At 50.8% G+C, this 23,815-nt stretch overlaps 1 protein-coding gene and 1 non-coding gene across 3 annotated transcripts in view; both read right to left on the bottom strand.

Moving 5' to 3' along the window:
• Nucleotides 1–23,815, bottom strand: part of ap1s1 (adaptor related protein complex 1 subunit sigma 1) — a 47,306-nt gene that overhangs the window by 5,658 nt on the left and 17,833 nt on the right. The window contains exons 1-3 of one of the 2 annotated variants that reach the window (XM_072493385.1): nt 19,778–19,799; nt 10,700–10,878; nt 1,387–1,495 (exon numbers count right to left, since the gene is read on the bottom strand). In XM_072493385.1, coding sequence (XP_072349486.1) covers nt 1,387–1,495; nt 10,700–10,878 — 288 coding nt within the window. In that variant the 5' untranslated portion in view covers nt 19,778–19,799. Of the gene's footprint in view, nt 1–1,386; nt 1,496–10,699; nt 10,879–19,777; nt 19,800–23,815 lie in introns of those variants that run through there. The other variant, XM_072493384.1, reaches the window with a different exon arrangement.
• LOC140404825 (U2 spliceosomal RNA) lies at nt 15,317–15,498 on the bottom strand. Its single transcript, XR_011938596.1, has one exon. It is a non-coding gene; the product is annotated as a U2 spliceosomal RNA (small nuclear RNA).

Raw genomic sequence — 23,815 nt, 5'->3', positions numbered from 1 at the left:
GGTGAAGTCTCTCCACGCTTTCCGGTTCCTTCCCAAATGAACCTTCTCCATTTCGGTCAGTCACAAGCCAGGGACTGCCATGAACCGGGGCGGGGGTGGAAAGGATGTTCGACCGCTTCGCGCTTTAAGGGCAGCCCTGAGGTGTCCCCCCCCCCCCCCCCCCCGGTCATTCTGGGAGTCTCCTGCCATGACCGAGCGCGGCACTTACTCCAGGGAGTCTGGTGTCAGCCGTGCGGATGGCGGACCCTGCCCAGCAGAGCTGGTGCTTCAATGATTCGTGCCTCGACGCTGAGCAGGTAGGCCTGGGAGAGAACACGGCTGTTGATACCCCTTTCCTGCCACCAGATTTGGAGGACCTTACGAGGACAGCACTGATGGCACGTCTCCGAGGTGCTGCTGTAGCTTGTCCAAATCTCCGAAGCGTGTGCGGGGATCATTACTGCCGAGGAATCCCAGGGTCAGCACATACGGACATACAAAATAGGAGCAGAGGTAGGCCATTCAGCCCCTTGTTGCTGTTCCATCATTCAACTGGATCTTGGCTGATCTCGCGTTTCAATGCCATGTTCCCATCTCCCCTTTGATTCCCTCGCCCCAACACTCATCTAAGTCCCTCCGCCTTCAAAGTATCCGGTGGCCCCCGTCCTCCAGCACCTTCTGAGGCGGACTGTTCCAAAGTCTCTCTCCACCTACTGTGAGAAAACATTTGACTCCACGATTGGGCATAGGTAGGGTGCTCTTTCGAAGTGTCGGTGCAGACTCGATGGGCTGCCTCCTTCCGCACGGTAGGGATTCACTGAAGAGGAAACATGCTTTCCACATCCGCCTCGTCAAGAAAGCTCCGGATATTATATACTTCAGTCAAGTCACCCCTCACTCTTCCGAGCTCTGGTGGAAACAATCCTCAGTCTGTCCAACCTTTCCTCATCAGACAACCCGATCATACCAGTTTTCAATCCAGCAAACCTCCCCGGAACTGCCTTCAACACATTTATATCCATCCTTAACGAAGGAGATCAAAACTGCACACGGTATTTGAGATGTGGTCCCACCAATGCCCTGTATAAATGAAGCGTTACTTTGTGTGTTCAATTCCTCTCATAATAAAAGGATAAGGTTCCATTGGGTTGCTGAATTAACTAATTCTGTAACTGTGCGGCCCAATATTATAATGCACGTTAGGGCTCTGAAGGAAGATCACCGAACTGGAATTTTCTAACTGTTCCTCTCTGCACGGATGTTGCCTGTCCCGCTGAGCGCGGCCATCGTTTTCCCCAAATTTAATCTCCCCGTGGCTTCGCCCAGCCCTAACCCACCGCACCGGAAGAACGCCTTCCAAGCCCGCTGCTGCCCGGCCAACCCAGCCGCAGGTGCATGACCACTTACGCTCCCAAAGTACTTGTCCAGCAACTCCACGTAGCGATGGATGAGCTCCAGAGTCAGAAGCTCGTTGTCTTGGTCCTCAATGGCGCAGCAGAAATATAGACTGGCGTACCTGTCAGGGCAAGTCAAGAGCAACTTTTAGCGTCCAGCATTGGCAAGAGAGAGTTCATAAAAATTATTTTTTTGCCGATGCACGTACTCGCGCACATCCTTGTGTGCACTCAGCACACAGAGACAACACACAACAGTAATTTCCCCCAAATAGAATGCACTCCCAAATCTTGGACACTCTCTTCCTACAGACCTGACCTTTGGCACACTTTCCCCATCACGGGTCGGCGATGGGCCTGAGGATGCATGGGAGAAATGTGGCCCCCTCGAGCCTGCTCCGCCATTCAATACGACCATGGTTGCCGCGATTGTAGCCGTAACTCCGCTGTCCTGCCAGCCCCTGCCTGTAACCCTGGACTCTTTTGCCCGGGCCTTGGATATATTCACCATCCAAGCCTCCGCTACTCTCTTGTGGGAGCAAGTCCCAAAGACGAACGACTCTCCGGCAAGACATTCTTCCTCATCGCTATTTAAACGATGCCCCCCCCCTCCACCTCCCCACTGCTCACAATACTCTAGCTGTGGCCTAACCAACGTTTTAAACAGTTCCAACGTAACCTCCCTGCTCTTAAACTCTATGCCTCAGCCAATAAAGGCAAGTATACCATTTGCCTTCTTAACCACTGTATCCACCTGCCCTGCTACCTTTCGGGATGGGTGTACATGCACACCCAGGTCCCTCTGATCCTCGGTGCTTCCCAGGGTCCTGTCGTTCTGATCCTCGGTGCTTCCCATTGTCCTGCCGTTTATCCTGTATTCCCTTGCCTTGTTTGTCCTGCCCAAGTGCATCGCCTCACACTTATCCGGATTGAACTGCATTTGCCACTGATCAGCCCATCTGACCAGCCCGTCTATATCCTCCTGAAATCTGAGGCTATCCTCCTCACAGTTGTAGCAATACTTCCCCAATTTGATATCCATCCCCTCCTTGCAGTAAAGGTCACATTCCAGTTGTGGAGGGAGTCAGTTTGATTGGTTAACTGACATCCGGTGGGTTGGCCAGGAACAGTGTTCTGCTTGACAACGGTCAGCGATTGGTTTCTACGCGATGCTTTCGGAGAGAACTTGGCAGAAGCGTTTAGACCTTTTGGCGTTTAGGCTCCCTCTGGTGGCCGAAGGTCAGAACTGCACCGACCTGAATCTTCTGTGCAGAGCTCCATCTGGTGGCCGAAGCTTGGAATTGCACCGACCGGAATCTCTTGTATGAACCAATTCCCCACAGGATCACGTTCGGAGAAGACCGCCGTCTAGAGAGGCCACAACCGCCGTAGCGAAGATTAATCTCAAACCTTTACCTTCAATTTCCACTGTTTTCATTCTTCTCCTCTCCAGCCATGTGTATGTCTTGTGTGTGTCTGGGTGGAAGGGTGGGACAGGGGTTTTGGAATAGGTAGATTAGTGGACCAAAGTGCCAATTATTTCCTTTAGATGTTCATCTTTTATTCTGGTTATAAATTAAGTTTGTTAAATGTTACTGATAAATCGGTTCTCTGTAACTCACTGGAGCAGCTGCGGGTTAAAGAGGTCAGGAAAACTCAAACCATTGGTTAATTCACATGTTGGGACTCTGGGGCCTGTGGGGCAGGAAATGACCGCGAACTCGCCCAGGATGTCGGAACACCGTAGGTGATAAAAGGTTACGTATGTTGAGAAGTTACAAACCTGGTGACTGTAGTTCATTGGACTCAACCAAGGACCTCGGATGTTTTAATTAAAATCTAATTTCACCGGTGTTGCACCTCCGGGTCAAGTGGGGGCTGGAACTGACTGCTCACTATCCCAGAACGCGGTGACACAACCAATCCCGACTGACCATTCGGAAGAGCCGCCAGTTTGAGAATGAGGGTGGAAACCAACAGATCATTCAATAAGATGTAGGAACAGAAGTGGGCCATTCAGCCCATCGAGTCTGCTCCGCCATTCAATGAGATCACGATTGATCTGATGTGATAATCCTCAACTCCACTTTCCCACCTTATCCCCATAACCCGCGATTCCCTCACTGACTAAAAATCTGTCTATCTCGGCCTTGAACATACTTCGCGACCCGGCCTCGACAGCTCTCTGCGGTAAAGAATTCCACAGATTCACTCCCCTCTGAGAGAAGAAATTCCTCCTCGTCTCTGTCTGAAATGGGCGACTCCCTCCTCACTCTGAGATTCTGTCCTCTGGTCCTCGACTCTCCCACAAGGGGAAACAACCTCTCAGCGTCGACCCTGTCAAACCCCCTGAGAATCCGATATGTCTCAATAAGGTCGCCTCTAAACTCCAATGGGTACAAGGCCCCGCTTAGTTCACAACAAAATTCTGCTGCCCGTTTTCTGCACTCGGGGTCGGGCCTCGTACTCAAGGAACGGTGAGCTTGACAGTGCCTCTGGACTCCCCCTCTTCCCCCACTGTACAGAGGAGGGAAGAAGCTTCGGGAGGCGAGGAAGAGAAGAGAGCTGCGCTTTTATAGCCCCGCTTGAAACGACCCAAAGCGATTCACAGCCAACTCAACACATTGGCCGTTGCAATATGGGAAACGTGGCATTCAATTTGTGCACAGCAAGAGTTCACAAACAGCAACATTTACTGGATAATTAGCTTTCTTTTTAATCTAAAAGCAATGCCGGTTGAGGGATATATATTGCCCAGGAGACCACGCAGAACTGCCCTGTTCTTCTTCGGAGTAGCATCGCCGAGGTAGCAGGCAGATTAACGCCTCTTCCGAAAGACAGCACCTCTGGCAGTGCAGCACACGCCCGCCACAAGAACTGGGCCTGGGTTGCGCACTCGAGCCCCTGGGAGTGGGACTCAAACTTGTGACTTTCTGACCCGGAGCAGGTAAACAATAATCAGAAGGAAAGAAAAATGCAACAGAGCGAGGCAAGGTTGAGGAGGGAGGGGGGGGGGGGGGGGGGTGTCCACGGATCACACCAACCGTGCCAACCTAGCTGAGCCGACACAACGCTTGCCACGGCTGAAAATAGAAGCGATCAAAAGCATGCACAGATCGATGATGGTGGAGCAATTAAGGAGCTCTTCCCGGCTCTGCTGCGCATTTCCAGTTCCCTTCTAATTCCCGACTGGGATTTAAAGTGCCGTGCACAGAGAAGGTAGATTGCAATCGGAACGCTAATCGCTGGTAAGATGTGGCAGCAGTTTCCTAATGGCTCCACAGCCAGTAAAAGCACTTACGGGCTTCGCTCCTTGCAACTGCCCTGCTGGTTGAGTTCCAGAACAAGACTGTGTTCGGGCTATGACTTTAGCACGGTGGCATTTGAAAAGGAATTTTAGTAGCTCGCACAGCAGAAGCCAGACAGGTATGAATGGAGAGAATAAGCGAAGTGAAAACCTTATGGGATTTACTGGAGGAAGATCAAAAGATGTGAAGATAGTGGGAGAAAGCCAAGGTCCGAAATGGTCCGAAGTAGGAATCTTAGTCATTACAGTGCAGGAGGAGGCATTTCGACCTATTGAGTCTGCACCGGCCTTCCGAAAGGGCACCCTATCCAGGCCCACTCCCTCTCCCAATCCCCGTAACCCCACCTAACCTTTGGACCCTAAGGGACAATTTGGCTCGGCCGATCCACCCTAACCTGCACATCTTTGGACTGTGGGAGGAAACCGGAGCATCTGTGGGAAAAGCCACGCAGGCACGGGGCGGGGAGAACTCTGCGTAGACACGTCACCCAAGGCCGAATTGAACCCGGATCCCTGGCGCAGTGAGACAGCAGTGCTAACCGCAGCGCCACCGCAAGGCCCCTCAAAAACGCTGGAGAGGTACGTTGCAAGATCCTCGGGCAAGAAAGGTGGTACAACGGCGGCACCCTCTGCCAAGTCAACATGCCCAGCATCCAGATGCTGATCACTCAAAACCAACCCCTGCGCGACAGGAGAAAAGCCAAGATATGGAGCAAACCCCCCTTCGGCCGGTCAACACAACCACACTGGGCATGTCAAGCCCCATGTGCATTTATTGCACATCCCTAATTGCCCCTGGAGATGGCGGTGACGAGCTGCCTTCCATTTATTCAGCAAATGCAAGGTCCCTGAGCCAAGCAGTTTCGCCGGGTCCTGCTGTATCGAGCACGGATAGGCCTCCGCGGAGTCTGTGGACTGGACATTCTTCCATGATGAGGTGCCCAGTTTGCTCCCTCCTACGGGCACACAGGGGGCTGGCACTAATGCCCCACCTGCGGAACCTGGGCAAGCAGGGGCCGTGGCCGGTCCTGAACCTGTTGAGGGTGGACCGCGCTCTGCCTGGAAGGTTAAAACCGGGCAGCGGGTGGGTTTGCTCGTTTGCCATTCCCAATGATTCCCATTCATTTGTCCAGACGGAATGCCGTGCGTGGGGGCAAGACATGCGATTAAACCTCCGGGAATACCTCCCAAGCACGGTTGGCAACCAACGGACACACCTGGCCCTTGCCTGATCGTCAACGTGGCCCAGCAAACCCCATAGCTGCATCAAAGAAGGCGGTACCCAAGAATCCATGCAAACTCTGATCAGAACATAAGATCTTGGAGCAGGAATAGGTCATACGGCCTTCCAGCCTGCTCTGACACTCAATAAGATCACGGCTCATCTTCTACACTTACTCTTCTTTCTTGCCTTATCCTATGCTGCACCCCCCCCCAAAAAAAAAAACACTATTGTTCTCTGACTTCAACATGCGAGAATCCAAAGCTCCACCCCCCCCCCCCCCCACCCTGGGGTAGGAAATTCCAAAGATCCAGAATGCTCCAAGTGAAGATTTTCCGCCCTGTCTCAGTCCAAAATGGCCACCGCCTCATTTTAGAACTCTCCACCCGGTGGAGTTGGGGGGCGGGGGGGGGGGGCGGGGAATTAGCCTCTCAGCGTTGACTCTCCGGAGGTCCTCTCAGAACCAGGCATGCGTGTTTTCAACGAGGCAAAGTGCCAGAGAGCATTGTCCGACAGTGTTATCCGTTGCAAGACAATTCCCGCCCCCGAGGTTGGGCTTCCAGGATCGGAGGAAGGCGCGCAGTAAATCTTGCTGTGCAGCGCACTGGGTTTACCAGTTACACGGGCGACAGTAATGAATAATGCAGGGGTGCGGATCAAACCACTTCTATTATCGCTTTGTGCTTTTCTGCACAAAGAAAAGTATTACAGAAAATATCAGCAGGAATGACTGGCAGGGAAGCTCGGAAGACTTAATCCACTTACCAGCTGCATTCAAAGAAGGGACGAGACATCCTCCCAGCTGCTAATGCACAGGTTTTTTTCCTCCACCACTCAAATGGTCACGCGTCTTGGGAACTCTCTTCCCCAAAGAGCAGTGGGGATTGGCTGACTGAATATTTTTAAGGCTGAGGAATTTCTTGACTAACAAGGCAGTCAAAGGGTTTCGTCTGCAGGTGCAACGAGGAGTTCAGGCCACAACCAGATGGGCCATGGTCTTATTCAATGAATTGTGGGCAGCACGGTAGCACATGTGGCTAGCACTGTGGCTTCACAGCGCCAGGGTCCCAGGTTCGATTCCCCGCTGGGTCACTGTCTGTGCGGAGGCTGCACGTTCTCCCCAGTGTGTGCGTGGGTTTTCCTCCGGGTGCTCCGGTTTCCTCCCACAGTCCAAAGACGTGCGGGTTAGGTGGATTGGCCGTGATAAATTGCCCTTAGTGTCAAAAAGGTTAGGAGGGGTTATTGTGTTATGGGGATAGGGTGGAAGTGAGGGCTTAAGTGAGTCGGTGCAGACTCGATGGGCCGAATGGCCTCCTTCTGCACTGTATGTTCTATGAATGGACTACTCCCGCTCCTGATTGGTGTATTCTATGTATGGCTGTTGGCTCCCAAGATGTGAAGGCCCACGAAAGCTACACATCTCCGGCAATTCAATCTACAGACAGAGTACTCGGGCGGGGAGGCTGGAAGGAGAGAGGGTGCGTGGTTAGTGGAGAAAGGGCGGAGGGCAGGGGGAAAAGGAGGAGGAGGAAGTGGACATGAAGCGTAGGAGAGTGTAGGCATGAGGGAGAGGATAAGCTGAGCGGAGGAGAAAAAGGGTTCTCACGGGAGAGAGCACGTTTGCACGAGAGAACCCGCGCACGGAAACGAGCCAAACGCGCGGGGGGCGGGGGGGGGGGGGCAGGGATGGCGCTGGGAGGGCGCTGGGAGATAAGAGCACGGAGTGATACAGCGTTGAGAGAATTTCAAATGTTCAGAAGACCAGGGGAGGGTTCAGCACCGTGGGCACGTGCAGCAGCAGAGGGGGGTAGGGGGCGGTGAAAAGAAAGATTGGGCTTGTGCAAACTGAGGTCAGGGGTGACGGGGGCAGGGTGCCTTGCAAGTCCTCTGGCGTCGTCGAGGGTGGCGCCCAGCAGGTTTCCGCCCTGGGTCTTTGTGCGGCTGAACAGGCCGATTCCCGACCTGCAGGTCTTTGGGTACATACGGGGCAGGACGTGCCACGAGGCGTCAGGATCCAGAGGACAGGCTTTCCTCCCTTTTCTTTCCTTCTCCGCCTCATCATTAAGCTGTTGCGGCTTGAAGAGTGATGTGGCTCAATGGGAGAGTTGCCGCCATTTTGAACGACTGGTCGCTGGTTACTCCCAGCCATTAACGTCAATACCGCTGCCCTTCGAGGGGGGCCCCCAGATTGGCCAACAGTCCTCCCATTGAATCTGGAGGATGCAGTGGCGATGTTGCTGATGGAACTTCCCCGATGCTCTTATATGCTGTTGATGCACAGTCCAGGTCTCACTGCAGTACAGGAATGCAGCTGACTGGAGGGGATCCTCGTAACACCCACTGTCGTAGTTTGAAAAAGTTCCGCAGAGGTTTTCAGCTGATCTGGTGCTGGGTTTCCTCGCCAGAGGTGGCTTTAGGAGACGGGCGACTTCCATGTTATAGGAAATGCTCAATATTCCAGAGTCTCTCCTCCAGCATGCAAGGATGTGGAAAATGTGGTCACTTTATTGTCACAAACAGGCTTACATTAACACTGCAATGAAGTTACCATGAAAAGCCCCCAGTCGCCACATTCCGGCGCCTGTTCTGGTACACAGAGGGAGAATTCAGAACGTCCAAATTAGACTGGAAGAGATCGAGAGCGGCTGGAAAGTCTGGTACAGAGTGGGCGATGGCACTGCAGTCATCCACAAACTGCTCGTCATGTGCATCAATGCAGTCCGCTTAGATTTGTCACAGAGGCGGCTGAGGTTAAAGTGTTTTCCACCTATTTAATAGTAATTTACCAGGATGCTGTCTGGATTGGAGGGTGGGTCTTATGAGGAAAGGTTGAGGGAGCTAGGGCTTTTCTCATTGGAGCGGAGGAGGATGAGAGGTGACTTAATTGAGGTGTATAAGATGATGAGGGGGATAGATAGAGTGGACGTTCAGCGACTTTTTCTCGGGTGGATGTAGCTGTTACAAGGGGGCATAACTATAAGGTTCATGGTGGAAGATATAGGAGGGATGTCAGAGGTAGGTTCTTTACTCAGAGAGTGGTTGGGGCGTGGAACGCCCAGCTACGGTAGTGGAGTGGGACACTTTAGGAACTTTCAAGCGGTTATTGGATAGGCACATGGAGTGCACTAGAATGATTGGGAGTAGGCTGATTTGATCTTAATTTCAGACTAGTTCGGCACAATATCGTGGGCCGAAGGGCCTGTACTGTGCTGTACAGTTCTATGTTCTATGTAATACTGACACCAGGGGGCAGTTGATCTAATGAGATGCATAGCTACGGTCAGGTAGGTAGATTATAAGTAATATAGGGGAGTAACACATTGCCCCCCCTCTCTCCTCACACCCACCCTAGGGAAGTAGCATCATTCGGCATTTTGGGGCGTACCCGGAGGTTCAATTTAATGGGTCCCATTCCAAGGAAGGAGACCAGGAGATTCCCTTCCCCACCTCCACTGAGCACACCAGAGCGAAGGGAACAATGACTCCACATGACCATTTCCATTGTCGCACTTGCATTAAATCAAATCTAATCATCTAATCGGAAGCCCCTTATTCCTGTAATAAAGAAGTGCATTAGAAAACAGGACATGGAGGCACTGGCCAAGGTGAAGGAATAAACATTTCCAAGGAGATCAGCATTGAGGGGTTATACCCATCAGGAAAGATTAAACACGCTGGGTCATTTCTTTTGGAAAAGAGAAGACTGAGGGGTGACTTGGTAAGAGATCTTCAAGATTGTGAAATGGTTCAACAGGGTGGGTGTACAGGAGTTTTCCACTTGGCGTGGTGGTATTGTCAATGGACTAGTAAACCAGAGACCCAGAGTAATGCTGGGGACCCCAGGTACGAATCTCGCCACTGCAGATGGTGAAATTTGAATTCAATAAAAATCTGGAATTAAAAGTCCAACGATGACCATGAAACCATTGTCGATTGTCGTAAAAACCCATCTGGTTCACTAATGCCCTTTAGGGGAAGAAATCTGCCATCCTTACCTGGTCTGGCCTACATGTGACTCCAGACCCACAGCAATGTGGTCGACTCTTAACTGCGCCCTCAAGGGCAATTAGGGATGGGCAATAAATGCCAACGTCCCATGAACGCTTAAAAAAAACATGATCAATACAGGACAGTCACTAGTAAACCCAACAAGGGAATTCAGGAGAAACCTCTTTACCCAGAGAGAGGCGAGGATGTGAAACGTGCTAGCATAGGGAGTGGTCAAAGGGAATAATACAAGTGCTTTCAATGCAAAGCTCGATACGTGTTCGAGAAAGAATGGAATGGAATATCAGACATACGATGAGGAGGAAAGACTGGAAGAGACTTCGATCACTCTTTGAGAGTAGACGCACTTTCTAATTTGACTCCTCAAAGTCCTGGCTTCAATCACCCCCTTGATCCAAGACTCCCCCCTACAACCAGTGGAGATAGTTTTCCAATAACTCAAATTATTCCCTAAAATTTTAAATTCCAGGGAAGGCAGCCATGATTGATGTTAACTTTCCTCATCATCTATCCTGCGGGAGTCCAGGTTTCATTGCGTTAAATCTATGTACCGCGCCCCGTACGAGGTCCGTACGTCCTTCCCCACGTGGTGTAGTGGTCAGAACTGCTTGATAAACAGGAGGGGGCAAAGGGATAGAAGGATATGCTGAAGGAGGAAAGAGAGGAAACAGGGTTGGTTGGGTGGGCAGGCCCATGGAGGAGCATATGCGCAAGTGGGGCTAGCTGGGCCAAGTAGCAGGCTCCCGTGCTGCAAATACTTTGGTAATGCTCAATAAGAAGGGGACGCACCTCTTGTAAACTATCTTCAGGTCCTTCCACTCCAAGAAGCTGCACATCTTGGGCTTGCGCCCCAGCACGATTTGCATCAACTCCCGCCCCAGTTTCTTCTTCTCCTTCTCCGAGATGGCTATGTACCACTTCTGCAGTCGCAGCTTCCCCTGACGGCTGAACAACAGCATGAAGCGCATCTGTGGAGCCAGAGCAGACCAGGATGAGCCAGCAATTAACGTTTTATCGATCTCACACGACCCAGCATCTCCCCTCCCCTACCACACTACCCCTCCCCCCCCCTTCCCCCTCCCACCCTTACTTGGGGTGCTCGGGCCATTATTTATCATACATCACCTTGGAAAATAAATTATCTGGTAATTTATCACATTTCCGTTTGTGGGATCTTGCAGTGCACAAGTCGGCCGCGCCCTTTTCCACATTACAATGGTGAGTACACGTCAGAATGTTGCCCTTTGACACACAGCGTACCTCTGTTCTGCCACTGACACATTTTGATCTCTTAATGCGCCACCATCTTAATAATAATAATCGTTATTATTGTCACAAGTCGGCTTACATTAACACTGCAATGAAGTTACTGCGAAAATCCCCTCGTCGCCACATTCCGGCGCCTGTTCGGGTGCACGGAGGGAGAATTCAGAATGTCCGATTCACCTAACAAGCACGTCTTTCGGGACTTGTGGGAGGAAACCGGAGCGCCCAGAGGAAACCCGCGCAGACACGGGGGAGAATGTGCAGACTCCGCACGGACAGTGACCCAAGCCGGGAATCGAACCGGGGACCCTGGCGCTGTGAAGTCACAGTGCTAACCACTGTGCTACTCTTGCCCATGGTCACCACCATTTACATTCCCTTTGTCCACCACACCTTTGTCAGCCTCCACCTATCGTTGGCCCTTTATCCAGCCCTACTGCTCCGCGCGTGCCCCCTCCCCACACACATCCCGACTCCGGAACGCTGGCTCCGTTCACGCCGCAAATGGAGCCAGACTTGCTGCGAATGTCCGGCATTCTCCGTTTTGGTTTCAGATTCCAGCTTCCGCAATAATCTGCTTTTATCAAAGAGTGCTTCATTGGCCTGACAGCATGTCGAGACATCTCCAGGTTGCGAAGGGCCCCAGGCACAGGCGCAGTCATTTTTCTGCTCGCCCCGCTGTTTGAACTATTGAGCAAATGCTGCTGAAAACGAAGAAATCGCCAATCCCCAGGATGAGTCCATCGAGCGAGCAAGTAGCATTGAGAATAAAGTAACTTCAAAAAACACAGCATCACGAACTGACTGGCGTTATTGTTTTCAAACGGAACGGCGCTTGCACATATTCACAGGAGGATCCCGAATGAGAAGCTGACTACTTGCAATCTGTAAAACTGTTGAGGAAATATTACTGCATCCCAGGGCTGATAACACTGACCAATAGCTATCCTTTATGTTTAATTTCAACACAGAATTAACCACATGAGCAACAGAGTAATGGCTTTGCAGTTAAGTTATGACCGTTGTTAAGAAGAAAGCTTAACTTACTTCCTAAACCTGCCACTATATTCCAATTAAGCAAACCAATATATATTAAATACCACTCTTGAATAAAGTTCACATCTAGGTTTCTACTTGCTTTTCTCTGTGCAGAGTCTTTGGAGAGAGAACCTTACAGGATCGAACTGAAACACCTCTGTTCAGATTAGAGTTCGAGGACCGGCTGACCCTTCAGACAGACTTGGCTCCTCCCATTAACTATATCATCTGTACCCAAAGCAGAAGACACTCTTTTGCCTCTTCCTATAAGATGTTTAGCTTGTTTAGCCTGCACCAGACACAATGCCCCTCATAAATTATCTCCATCCCGGGGCTTCTTCAAATTTGCATTAGCTAGCTATCTGTAAACATGTTAATTGCTCACAAGAGCGATTAACAGAAAGTTTCACCTGCAAATCAATGATTACCTCACTTTTGCAACACCTTAATCACCACTCTAGCAGTCATACTGTCTGTATGCATCTTAACCTAGGGTTTAATAATATTACTGCAAAAAATATAAAATAGGACAATTTTTTCCATTCATCACACTATACTGGACTAATTCCAGATGGACTCAGCATTGAGAGTAGGAAGTTTTCTTCCTCATCCTTGATCGCAATGTATTTTATTGACTTTCTAAGATGAACCCAGGCAGGATCTGTTCCTGGGGGAATTTGATGGGAACAGTGTATAGGAACCTTTGAGCTAAGGAAAACAGGAAATGCTAGAAATTCTCAGCAGGTCTGGCAGCATCTGTGGAGAGAGATCCAGAGTTAACGTTTTGAGTCTGAAGAAGAGTCCTTTGGGCTTGAAACATTAATTGATGAGGAGCAGTGTAGAGGGAGCTTTACTCTGTATCTAACCCCGTGCTGTACCTGTCCTGGGAGTGTTTGATGGGGACAGTGTAGAGGGAGCTTTACTCTGTATCTAACCCCGTGCTGTACCTGTCCTGGGAGTGTTTGATGGGGACAGTGTTGAGGGAGCTTTACTCTGTATCTAACCCCGTGCTGTACCTGTCCTGGGAGTGTTTGATGGGGACAGTGTAGAGGGAGCTTTACTCTGTATCTAACCCCGTGCTGTACCTGTCCTGGGAGTGTTTGATGGGGACAGTGTAGAGGGAGCTTTACTCTGTATCTAACCCCATGCTGTGCCTGTCCTGGGAGTGTTTGATGGGGACAGTGTAGAGCTTTACTCTGTATCTAACCCCTTGCTGTACCTGTCCTGGGAGTGTTTGATGGGGACAGTGTAGAGGGAGCTTTACTCTGTATCTAATCCCGTGCTGTACCTGTCCTGGGAGTGTTTGATGAGGGGCAGTGCAGAGGGAGCTTTACTCTGTATCTAACCCCTTGCTGTACCTGTCCTGGGAGTGTTTGATGGGGACAATTTCGAGGGAGCTTTACTCTGTATCTAACCCCGTGCTGTACCTGTCCTGGGAGTGTTGGATGAGGACAACGTAGATGGAGCTTTACTCTGTATCTAACCCCATGCTGTACCCGTCCTGTGAGTGTTTGACGAGGACAAAGTAGAGGGAGCTTTACTCTGTGTGTAGCCCTGTGCTGTACCTGCCCCAGGAGCGTTGTAATGTTTTGCTGACATTGAATAACAAATTCCACAAAATTATGTAACATAAAACGCATAACGAAGGGCTGTTATGTCATTCAGAGAAGTATCAATCTCCTCGTGGAACGGAGTAAAACTCAACTGCAATAATTTGTGCGGGCAAATTAATTTTTTACAGGCTCCAGCTGACAGCAATAAGTCGAACACCCAGTTAATCTGTGTTTAACGATACTCCGCAAAGTGGCTGCTGCCTTTGCTACACACTATTACAACAGCTATTGCACGCCAAAATGTATTTCATTGGCTTGGGGTCTCCCAGAGATTGTGAAAGGCGCTACGGAAGTGCAAGTAATTCTTAATGGTTGAGGGAAATTAAGTTAACAAGAGAGTTCCCTTGCTGCCTGCACGAAAGAGAAGTTTAAAAAGAGAAGGAAAACATTCAGCGGACAATTCTAGGCCTGGAGTTTGCTGTGTGCTCTGAAGGTGTCTGAACTGAGATACGCTTTGTTGATCTGCAAAGAACCAGACATGAACTTGGAACCTTTCGCAAGCAGTGCTGGCGACAGGAGAAATAATAACCTCCAGTACATGCATTTATCACTGAGGTTGACCATTAGCTGTGTTGCAAAGGGATGAACGCCACTCAGGCATTTCCAGGGGCAGAAGGTGTTACCCTGCGCGATAATACAGCCACCTGCAAAGCAACGGAGCTTCAAAGGGCCATGCTCAGAGAACAACGGAGAGTTTACAGCCGACACACACAGGGTCATTTGACCCAGCTGGTCCCAGCCGGCATTCATGTCTCCTGCCCTATTCCGTAGAACCTGAGAAAAGCTACAGCACAGAGTGAGGCAATTCAGCCCATCCTGTCCGCGCCGACCATACAAAAATCAGCCGCCCATTTTAATCCCGCTTTCCGGCACTTGATTCGCAGCCTTGCGGGGGGAGATGGTGGGCACAGCGGTGGCGTCACTGGGCGGGCAATCCAATAATTCAGCTAACGCTCTGGGGGTTGGCGGTTCATATGCCACCTTGGCAGCTTGTAGGATTTAAATTGGATCAGGTAAATCTGGAAGGTAGAAGCGAGTCTCAAACACGGCGACTGCGAAACTATCGTAGATGTCGTACGAGCCGGTCTGGTTCACTAGTGCCCCTTTAAGGAAGGAAATCTGCCATCCTTACCCTGGTCTGGCCTCCATGTGACTCCGGGCCAAAGGGGTTGACTCTTAACTGCCCCTCTGAAGCGGGCCTAGCGAGCCCCATTCCGTTCCAGGGCAATTAGCCACGTGCAAGAAATGTTGCACTCGTCAGTGACGCCCACATCCCTTGAAAGAATAAATATGTACAGATCCAAGAACCATTTCAGCCCCAACTACCAATTCGGGCAGTGAATTCCAGACGCCCGCCTCCCTCTGTGCGAACATGATTTTCCTCACATTCCCCTCTCTAATCCTTCTACCAATCACCCCACGTTCAGGCTCCAATTTACCTCTCAGCTAGGGGAAAACAGGTCTTTCCTTTTTTTAATTACTTTTTCTGAGTTACCAAGCCAGGGCTCACAGTGTGGACAGGGCGAACCCCTAATCCAGCTCCTTGCCAGCACCAAAAACCAATTCAAATTGAATCCAATTCATGGTCCCCACAAGAGAGACATACCAGATCTGAGCCAAAAGGCCAAGCAGATACTGCACTTGATCTTAGCCAAAAGACCGAGAAGCGATAAAACAGGTCTTTCCTACCCATCCAATCCGGGCCCCTCATAACTCCATGCACCGTGACCAGGTCACGCCCTCGGCCTCCTCTGTTCTGAGGAAACCAAACCCCGGGCCAATCAATTCCCTCCTCGCACCCGAAACCCTCAAGCCCTGGCTTGAACATTCTCGCAAATCTCTCCTGCGCTCCCTCCAGACAATCGCGTCCGTCCTCTAATGTGGCGACGAGAATCATACACAAAGCTCCAGCTGTGGCCCAACCAGTGCTCTGCACAGTTCCAGCATTACATCCCTGCTTTTGTATTCAGTACCTCGTTCAATGAAGGAAAGCATTCCAGCTGCTTCCTTTTGGCACCACATCCACCTGTCCTGCCACCTTCAGGGTCCCATGGACACGCACTCGGGGGTCTATCACTTGTGATGAATGTAGGAATTTCAGACATATATTGTATATGTAACAATGGTTAAACATCTTGGTAAGTGTGTGTATGCATCTATTGCAGTAATTTTTTTTAAAGTCCCTGGTTTAAAAGACCGACACTGTGGCTAAAGAAGTGCAATTAAGATGTCATAAAAGAAAGATAATTCATTCCAACCATGCATGTTGTTTACCAAAATAGGGCTAATGGAATTTTGTTTATAGAAAAAAGGTTGCTTGGGAGTAGAGATTAGAGATATTGGGCTGGATTCTCCGTCCCGCCGCACCCGAAAACGGGTGCGGCGCACCCCCCGCCGGCAGCGTGATCCTCCGTCCCAGCAGCCGGCCAATGGGGTTTCCCATTGTGGGCACCCCCACACCATCGGGAAGGATGGTCACAGTAAGATGCTCATAACCCGATTAGTGGGATAAAGATGACGTTATTAATGGGAGGAGCCAGGGCTGAAGGAGTTTGGAGTTTTTAGTTTGGTTTAGATTTGACTGTGAGCAGACCAGCAGCTTCTGGAAATAGAGTAATTTGACACAGACAGGAATCTACCGCCTGTATCCTGAAGGGTATCTCCCTGTCCAAGACATCTCTATACAGCAAGTATTCCTGTGTTTGCTAACTGTATTTAAAAGTGGGTTTTGACCAGAGATGGGTTTTGCATGATTGGAGAAAAAGTAGATAGCAGTTAGGAGTTATAGTGTTTCATTCTATTTTTAAGGCTGGTATAACTGTTGATTGTAAGCTATTTCTTTAATGATGTTAAAGTAAGTTTAATACTGTGTTAGTAACAAAGTTCCTGTCTGGTATCCTAGCACAGGTTGGGGTCTGGTCTGGGACCCTGATTTCCCCAACCCCTCTCAATATCCTCCTGTGTAGTGAGCATTCCCCTGCTTTGTTTGCCTTCCCCAAATGCATTACCTCCAGATTGAATTCCATTTGCCACTTCTCTGCCCACTCGATCAAACCATTGATACCAGTCTGGAGATGACTATCCTCTTTGCTATCAATTGCACGGCCAATTTTTGTGTCAGCTGCAAACTTCCCAACCATGCCTCTCACATGAAAGTCCAAATCATAAATAGATACAACAAACAGCAAGGGCCCCAATACCGGGCCTTGTGGAACACCACTGGAAACCGCTTTCCACTTGCAAAAACATCCATCAACCATTACCCTTTGTTTCCTGTTGCTGGGCCAATTTTGGATCCAACTTTCCCTGTCCCACAAGGGAGTTCACTTTTTTTGAGTTTGCCATGTGGGACTGTGTTAAATGCCTCATCAAAATCCACCCAGGAAATTATGGAAAACTTTTTATAAGACACCGCTGTGGCCTCAGTTGGAGCCACAGCCTCCAACTCAGCACACGACCCATTTCGGAAGGACGTGCAGGCACTGGAGGGGACATATAACTGACCCACGGGAACGGTTCAGGGGACGAGGGATTTCAGCCGTGGGGACGGATGGGAGAAGCCGGGGCGCTTCCCCCGAGAGAGAGAAGAGGAAGGCCGAGAGCAGATTCGATAGAGGTGCTCAAAATCAGGAGGGGTCTGGATGTAGAAGAGGGAGAAACTGTTCCCATTGGCGGAAGGACGGAGAACCAGAAGTCACTGATCCGAAGGGATTGGAAAAAGAAGAGGCAATACGAGGACAAACCCCTTTATGTAGCGAGTGGTTAGGATCTGGACTGCACCATCCGAGAGCTTGGCGGAGGCAGATTAAATCACCCTGTCAGCGTGTCCTTCGATTTCTTTCTGCGTCAAGGGGCAGCACTCTCCCAGGTGGTGAACACCACGTCCCCCGCTCCCAACTCTCTGGGTAAAGCAGTTTTTGCTGAATCTTTAATTGGATTTCTTGATGACCGTCTCATAGTGACGGCATCCAATTCTGCTCTTCCCCACGAAGAGCAAACATTCTCTTTTTTCCACTCTATCAAGAATTTTAACAATCGCTATGAAGGTCACCCCTCAAGAAAGAAAATAAAGAGAGACCTCGTCATTCCTTCGTGTGGCCACACCTTTCTGGCTTCATCCTTGTAAATCCTCTCTGCACCCCTCTCCGGTGCCTCTGTATCCTTTGTATAATGTGGTGAACATATGGATGAAGCCATCTGGCTTACGGATGCCGGCTGGGGAAGGGAGCCTGCCGTCCTTATCCAGTCGGAGCCAACACATGTCTCCAGTCCCACAGCAATGTGGTTGATGATTAATGCCCTCATGGGATGGGCAATGAATGCTGGCATGCCAATGTCACCCACATTACAAGGGAAAGATGATCAAAAACACTCTCCAAGTCCCCAGACATCTGTTTGGCTGAACATTGTAGATGAGATTGCACAAGATGAAGGCGACCGCCTCGGATGCTCCAGCCAAAGTTTGCCCCTCTGTCTTCATCACCCGCACTGTTTAGAACATAGAACAATACAGCGCAGTACAGGCCCTTCGGCCCACGATGTTGCACCAACATGGGAAGTCAAAAAACAAAAGCCATCTAACCTACACTATGCCATTATCATCCATATGCTTATCCAATAAACTTTTAAATGCCCTCAATGTTGGCGAGTTCACTACTGTTGCAGGTAGGGCATTCCACGGCCTCACTACTCTTTGCGTAAAGAACCTACCTCTGACCTCTGTCCTATATCTATTACCCCTCAGTTTAAGGCTATGTCCCCTCGTGCCAGCCACTTCCATCCGCGGGAGAAGGCTCTCACTGTCCACCCTATCTAACCCCCTGATCATTTTGTATGCCTCTATTAAGTCTCCTCTTAACCTTCTTCTCTCCAACGAAAACAACCTCAAGTCCATCAGCCTTTCCTCATAAGAATTTCCCTCCATACCAGGCAACATCCTGGTAAATCTCCTCTGCACCCGTTCCAAAGCTTCCACGTCCTTCCTATAATGAGGTTTATTTGTGGGTACATGTGTCTTTCTACAAAAAGCAATTAATCACTTGTGAAGCACGTCAATAAAGGCCATTCATTTTCAAATCTCTGCACTGCCCCCCGCCCCCCCCCCCCCCAAACCTCCCATCTCTGTAATCTCCCCCAGCCCGCAACGCTCAGAGATCTCCGCACTCCTCCAATTCAGGTCCTTTCAGCGAGCCCGGGTTTTAATCGCTCCGCCATGGCTGGCCATGCGGTCAGTGACTGCCAAGGCCCAAAACTCTGGGGTGCCCTCCCGAAATCTCACCACCTCCCTCTCTGCCTTTAAAAGACGCTCGGTAAACCCTCCCGATTTGACCAAACCAGCATTTAGGCAGCACCCTGAACAGGGCAAGATGTCGCATGATCTCAAATGGCCTGGTGTCCAATTGTACTCTCCTGAGAAATGCCTTGGGGCATCATACAAAGGTCAAGGCGGTCTATAAATACAAGTTGTTGTTGTTGAATATATAGAGTGTTCCTTTCTGGTACGTCCACAGTGGGAGGCAGCGGGTTTCATCCGGAGCAAGATTAATAAAATGTTCAGGGTACTGTAGACTATTTGTGACGTTTGTGTTTTACGAGCGGTTAGAGATTGCCGTTAATCAGTAACATTTAGTCACCTATTAGTGGCAGAGTTTGCTAAATCTAGCATCATCAGGCGCCCTCACCTCATGTCGCAAGGTTTTTAAATGGGATGCGGGTTTCAGCACAGTAATGCAGGGATGGAATCCAGTCAACGGTAAATAATCAGGTTTGTCCCTCTCTGGCCTTGCCCGAGTGGAGTTAAAAGCAGGTGGGGGCCTTGCTTACCGTGGCCTGAACAGGAAACGGCAGTCAATGGCACAGTCACGGTCAAGGTCACAGTCCAAGAGGAACTGTGGGTTGTTCTTCTCAAGCACTGGTAATCCCGTGTAATCAAAAACAGAACTCCACTTACTCTGGCAGGCTCGGCAGCCACTGTTTATACATTGGAATTCGACAGAACCGCGAGAACTAATTCCGCTTACTCTTGCTGGGGTATAGAAGAGCAGGAGGCCACTTGATTGAAACACAAGATCCCGAAGCGGCTCAGATGGGTGGATTTGTTGCCTCTTGTGGGGGGAATCTGGAACCACCGTTTAAAAATAGGGAGACGCCCTTTTAAGGCAGGGTTGAGGAGGATTTTCTTTCTCTCAAAGGGACGCGAGTCTTTGGAATTCCCTTCCCGAAACAGTCTTTAAAAGATACAAGCAGACATGCAAGGGGCTGAAAGGTCACCGGAGGCAGGCGAGAATTTGAGGGGGAGGTTACATCGAGGGCCAAAGGGCCTGTACCGCGCTGTAATGTTTTATGTCCTATGTTCAAGGCGGCAGTCTTCCAGGCCCCACCTAGCTCAGGGAAGAAAATCGGAAACGGAGAGAAGGACATTCTCCCCAGTCACCCACTGCTTTTCCTCCCCCATTTATATATTTTTTTAAATCCCAATGAAGGGGCAGTGTAGCGCGGCCAATCCTAACCGGCACATCTTTTGGGTTGTGGGGGGCGAAACCCACGCAGACACGGGGAGAATGTACAAACTCCACACGGACAGTGACCCGGGGCCGGGATTCGAACCCGGGCCCTCCGTGCTGTGAGGCAGCAGTGCTGACCACTGGATGGAGATTACTTGGCATGCATCCATGCAGCCCAATCCCCCTCTCTATCTCTTGGGCTGTAGCTCAAGGGTTAGAGCCCTTCAGGTGCACATCCAAGTACACAAGGATTTCTGCCTCCAACACCTTTTCAGGCAGCAGGTTCGAGATCCACATCATCCTCTGGATGAAGTATATTCCCCTCAAATCCCCTTTAAACCTCCCACCTCTTACTCTAAATCTATACCCCGCCCCCCTACCCTCAAACAACAGGAATAGGGCCACCCTATTCACTTTAATTGAGTCCCCCTCAGCCCCTACTGTTCAAAAGGAAACAAAGCCTGCCCAATCTTTCCTCATAATTAAAATCGTCCAGCCCAGGTAACATCCTCACGAATCTCTTCCGTATGTACAATCACTGCTGCTTGGACTGGAGGACATGGCTTATGAAGGAAGGTTGAGGGAGCTAGGGCTTTTCTCACTGCAGCGAAGAAGGTAGACAGGTGACTTGATAGAGGTGTACAAGGTGATGAGAGGCATGGATAGAGTGGATAGCCAGAGACTTTCCCCCAGGGTGGAAATGGCTGTCACGAGGGGACATAATTTTAAGGTGATTGGAGGAAGGTGTAGGGGAGATGTCAGAGGTAGATTCTTAAGAGAGTGGTGGGTGTGTGGAGTGCACTGCCAGCAGAGGTGGTGGAGTCTGAGTCATTCGGGACATGTCCAAAGATGTGCAGGTTAAATGGGGTTATGGGGATAGGACGGGGGAATGGACCTAGATAGGGTGCTCTTTCAGAGGGCCGGCGCAGACCCGATGGGCTGAATGGCCTCCTTCTGTACTGTTGGGATTCTATGTTCTTGAAATCATATCTTAGAACATAGAACATTACAGCGCAGTACAGGCCCTTTGGCCCGCGATGTTGCGCCGACCTGTGAAACCACTCTAAAGCCCATCTACGCTATTCCCTTATTGTCCATATGTCTTGGTCCCTTTCATCTTTTATTCGGGATTGTATGGGATGATTCTACTTGGCGGGTGGGGAGGGTGGGGGGATATTGTCCAGAACCTGGGCACACGGTCTCAGAACAAAGGGAAGGCCGTTTAAGATGGCGATGATGAGGAATTTCATCACTCAAGAGGGGGGAAAATCTTGGGAATTCCCCGCTCGAGAGCCGTCGAAGCTCAGTCATCGGGTATATTCAAGAGAGAGGTCGATAGTAAAGACATCAAGGGGCAGTGCGGGCAAATGGAGCGGAGATAGAGGATCAGCCGTGATGGAGTTTGAATGTCGCAGCGGGCTAGAGGGGCCGAATGGCCTCCTCCTGCTGCAGTGCGAGTGGAGAAAGAGCATCCCAAGGCTCTGCAGAGAGAGGCAGAACGGAAGATGTGCTGGAGGAGAAGCAGATGAAGAGAGGTGATCAAACGTTTGGTTTCGGGAGAGACTTCCACAGCTTTTCTCTTTCTTTAAAAAAAATTTTTTTTAATAAATTTAGAGAGCCCAATTCATTTTGTCCAATTAATGGGCAACTCAGCCTGGCCAATCCACCTAATCAGCACATCTTTGGGTTGTGGGGGCGAAACCCACGCAGACACGGGGATAATGTGCAAACTCCACACGGACAGTGACCCGGGGCCGGGATCGAACCCGGATCTTCGGCGCTGTGTGGCTGGAGTACTAGGCACTGCATCCCCGGCTTGGGAGACGGGGAGCAGCAATGGTCAGTGCCAGCAATCTGACCAAGAGGACGGGTTTGCAGTCCCGGAATCCTCTTCGCACTCCACCATTCGTCTCCCTTATAGAATGTCACCTCGATCACACAGGCCGCCACCTCGTAGGGTCCCAGGACTCGACCTCCACCAGCATGCCCCCCCCCCCGCCGGCACTCCTCTTCAGAGCCCCTCCCTGCTCAGGTGCAGAGCCCACACATGCCAGGTGCCATCGGCCTCGGATCCACTAGGCTGCCAGCTCACATTATCCTCAGTGTTTCTACAGGAGAAGCTTGTCCACAACCTCGGCGAGTGAGAGGAAACGGGCGGTGGGATGCCCGAGCAGAGGATCCTGACTCCGTAAGAGGAGGGAGCCATGCAGCTCGCAGGAAAGGGGTAGGAGCGGGCCTGTGCGGAGATCGAGATGGGCCTGCGAGAGAAAGGGGAGGAGCCACTGCACCTTCATCCAGATGACCAGTCGCAAGTGAGTTCTATGTTGTCCAAATCCTTGACCAGGTCACGTATTCAAACCATGTCCTAGCAGGATCATCAGCCCAAGAGGCTGGTCCGTTTCCCAGCAGTGTTCCACCTCTAGGAGATCTCGGAGGAGGACATGGATGAACCGTCACAGCAATTGTCCACACAATCCATCATCGCAGAGACACACACCACGGTGGGCGAACATCGCAGACAGGCTTCTGGATCACTGTCTGGTGAGCGCCACACTGCTTCCAACACACATCAGGTGGAGGCAGGAGCGTCCCCGAGATCGGAAGACTCCTGGATCCCAGGACCCAGGTGCCCAGCCAGCCAGGTCCCGTGCCTTCAGACAAGTTCATCCCTCAGCGCTGGAGATGCGAAGGCAGACCCAGGAATACCCCTGCGACAACAGGGCCGAATGGAGGAGTCCCAAAGCCTTCTGTCGCAGGAGGTGTAGCCGGCTAGGCGTGGCACCCAGGCCAACACTTGGGAGGGTGGCGTCTGCATTGGAAAGCCTGCTGTTCAAGTCAGATCCATGGCTGGAGAACTCTGAAGCATGGCTCAGTCTCGGAGGATCCTGGTTGAGGGCTTCAAACAATGGCGGGCCTCCAGGTATGGCAACGCCAGATGATGCTGAGGCTTCTGGAGCTCACTCCATGGTGTAACCCAAGGGCTACGAGCACCTGGAGGGAGGATCCGCTTCACTACCCTCCAGGACAGTCCACCAAGGGAGTGACGAGCCAATCTGAATTCCTCCCTTCCCGAGACTGGCACAACTCATGCACAGCAGGCAGACTGAGAGTGTGAAACCCCTTCCTGATAAGGAAGGGGACCCCCGATACTACAGGGCGCGCAGAGTGGTGTGGGTTCAGTCGATCGCCCCCTGCACCTGCGGTGGACCAGCTATGATGCCGCATCTTGTAGCCCTCTGCCTTGCTGGAATTAACTTCCCACCCCCACGTGCCAGCCACCACTACCCAATTCTTCATTCCTTGCGGTGGGTAACCAAGCTTGCTCAGAACATCCAGCGTGCTGGCTAGCTCGCTACGCCCTCAGAGTCGCACTTGTGTACATTGGCACGGCTAACCTTTCAGCACAATCCAGCCAGCCGTGGCTCGCGCCCACACCCAAGTCAGAAGGTTGTAGGTTCAACCTCCATTCCAGAGACCAAAGCACA

Source organism: Scyliorhinus torazame, chromosome 31 (genome assembly GCF_047496885.1).
Source record: "Scyliorhinus torazame isolate Kashiwa2021f chromosome 31, sScyTor2.1, whole genome shotgun sequence".
Classification (NCBI taxonomy): Eukaryota; Metazoa; Chordata; class Chondrichthyes; order Carcharhiniformes; family Scyliorhinidae; genus Scyliorhinus; species Scyliorhinus torazame.
Note: the sequence above shows the minus strand (reverse complement) of the source record. Positions and strands in the feature narration are given on the sequence as shown.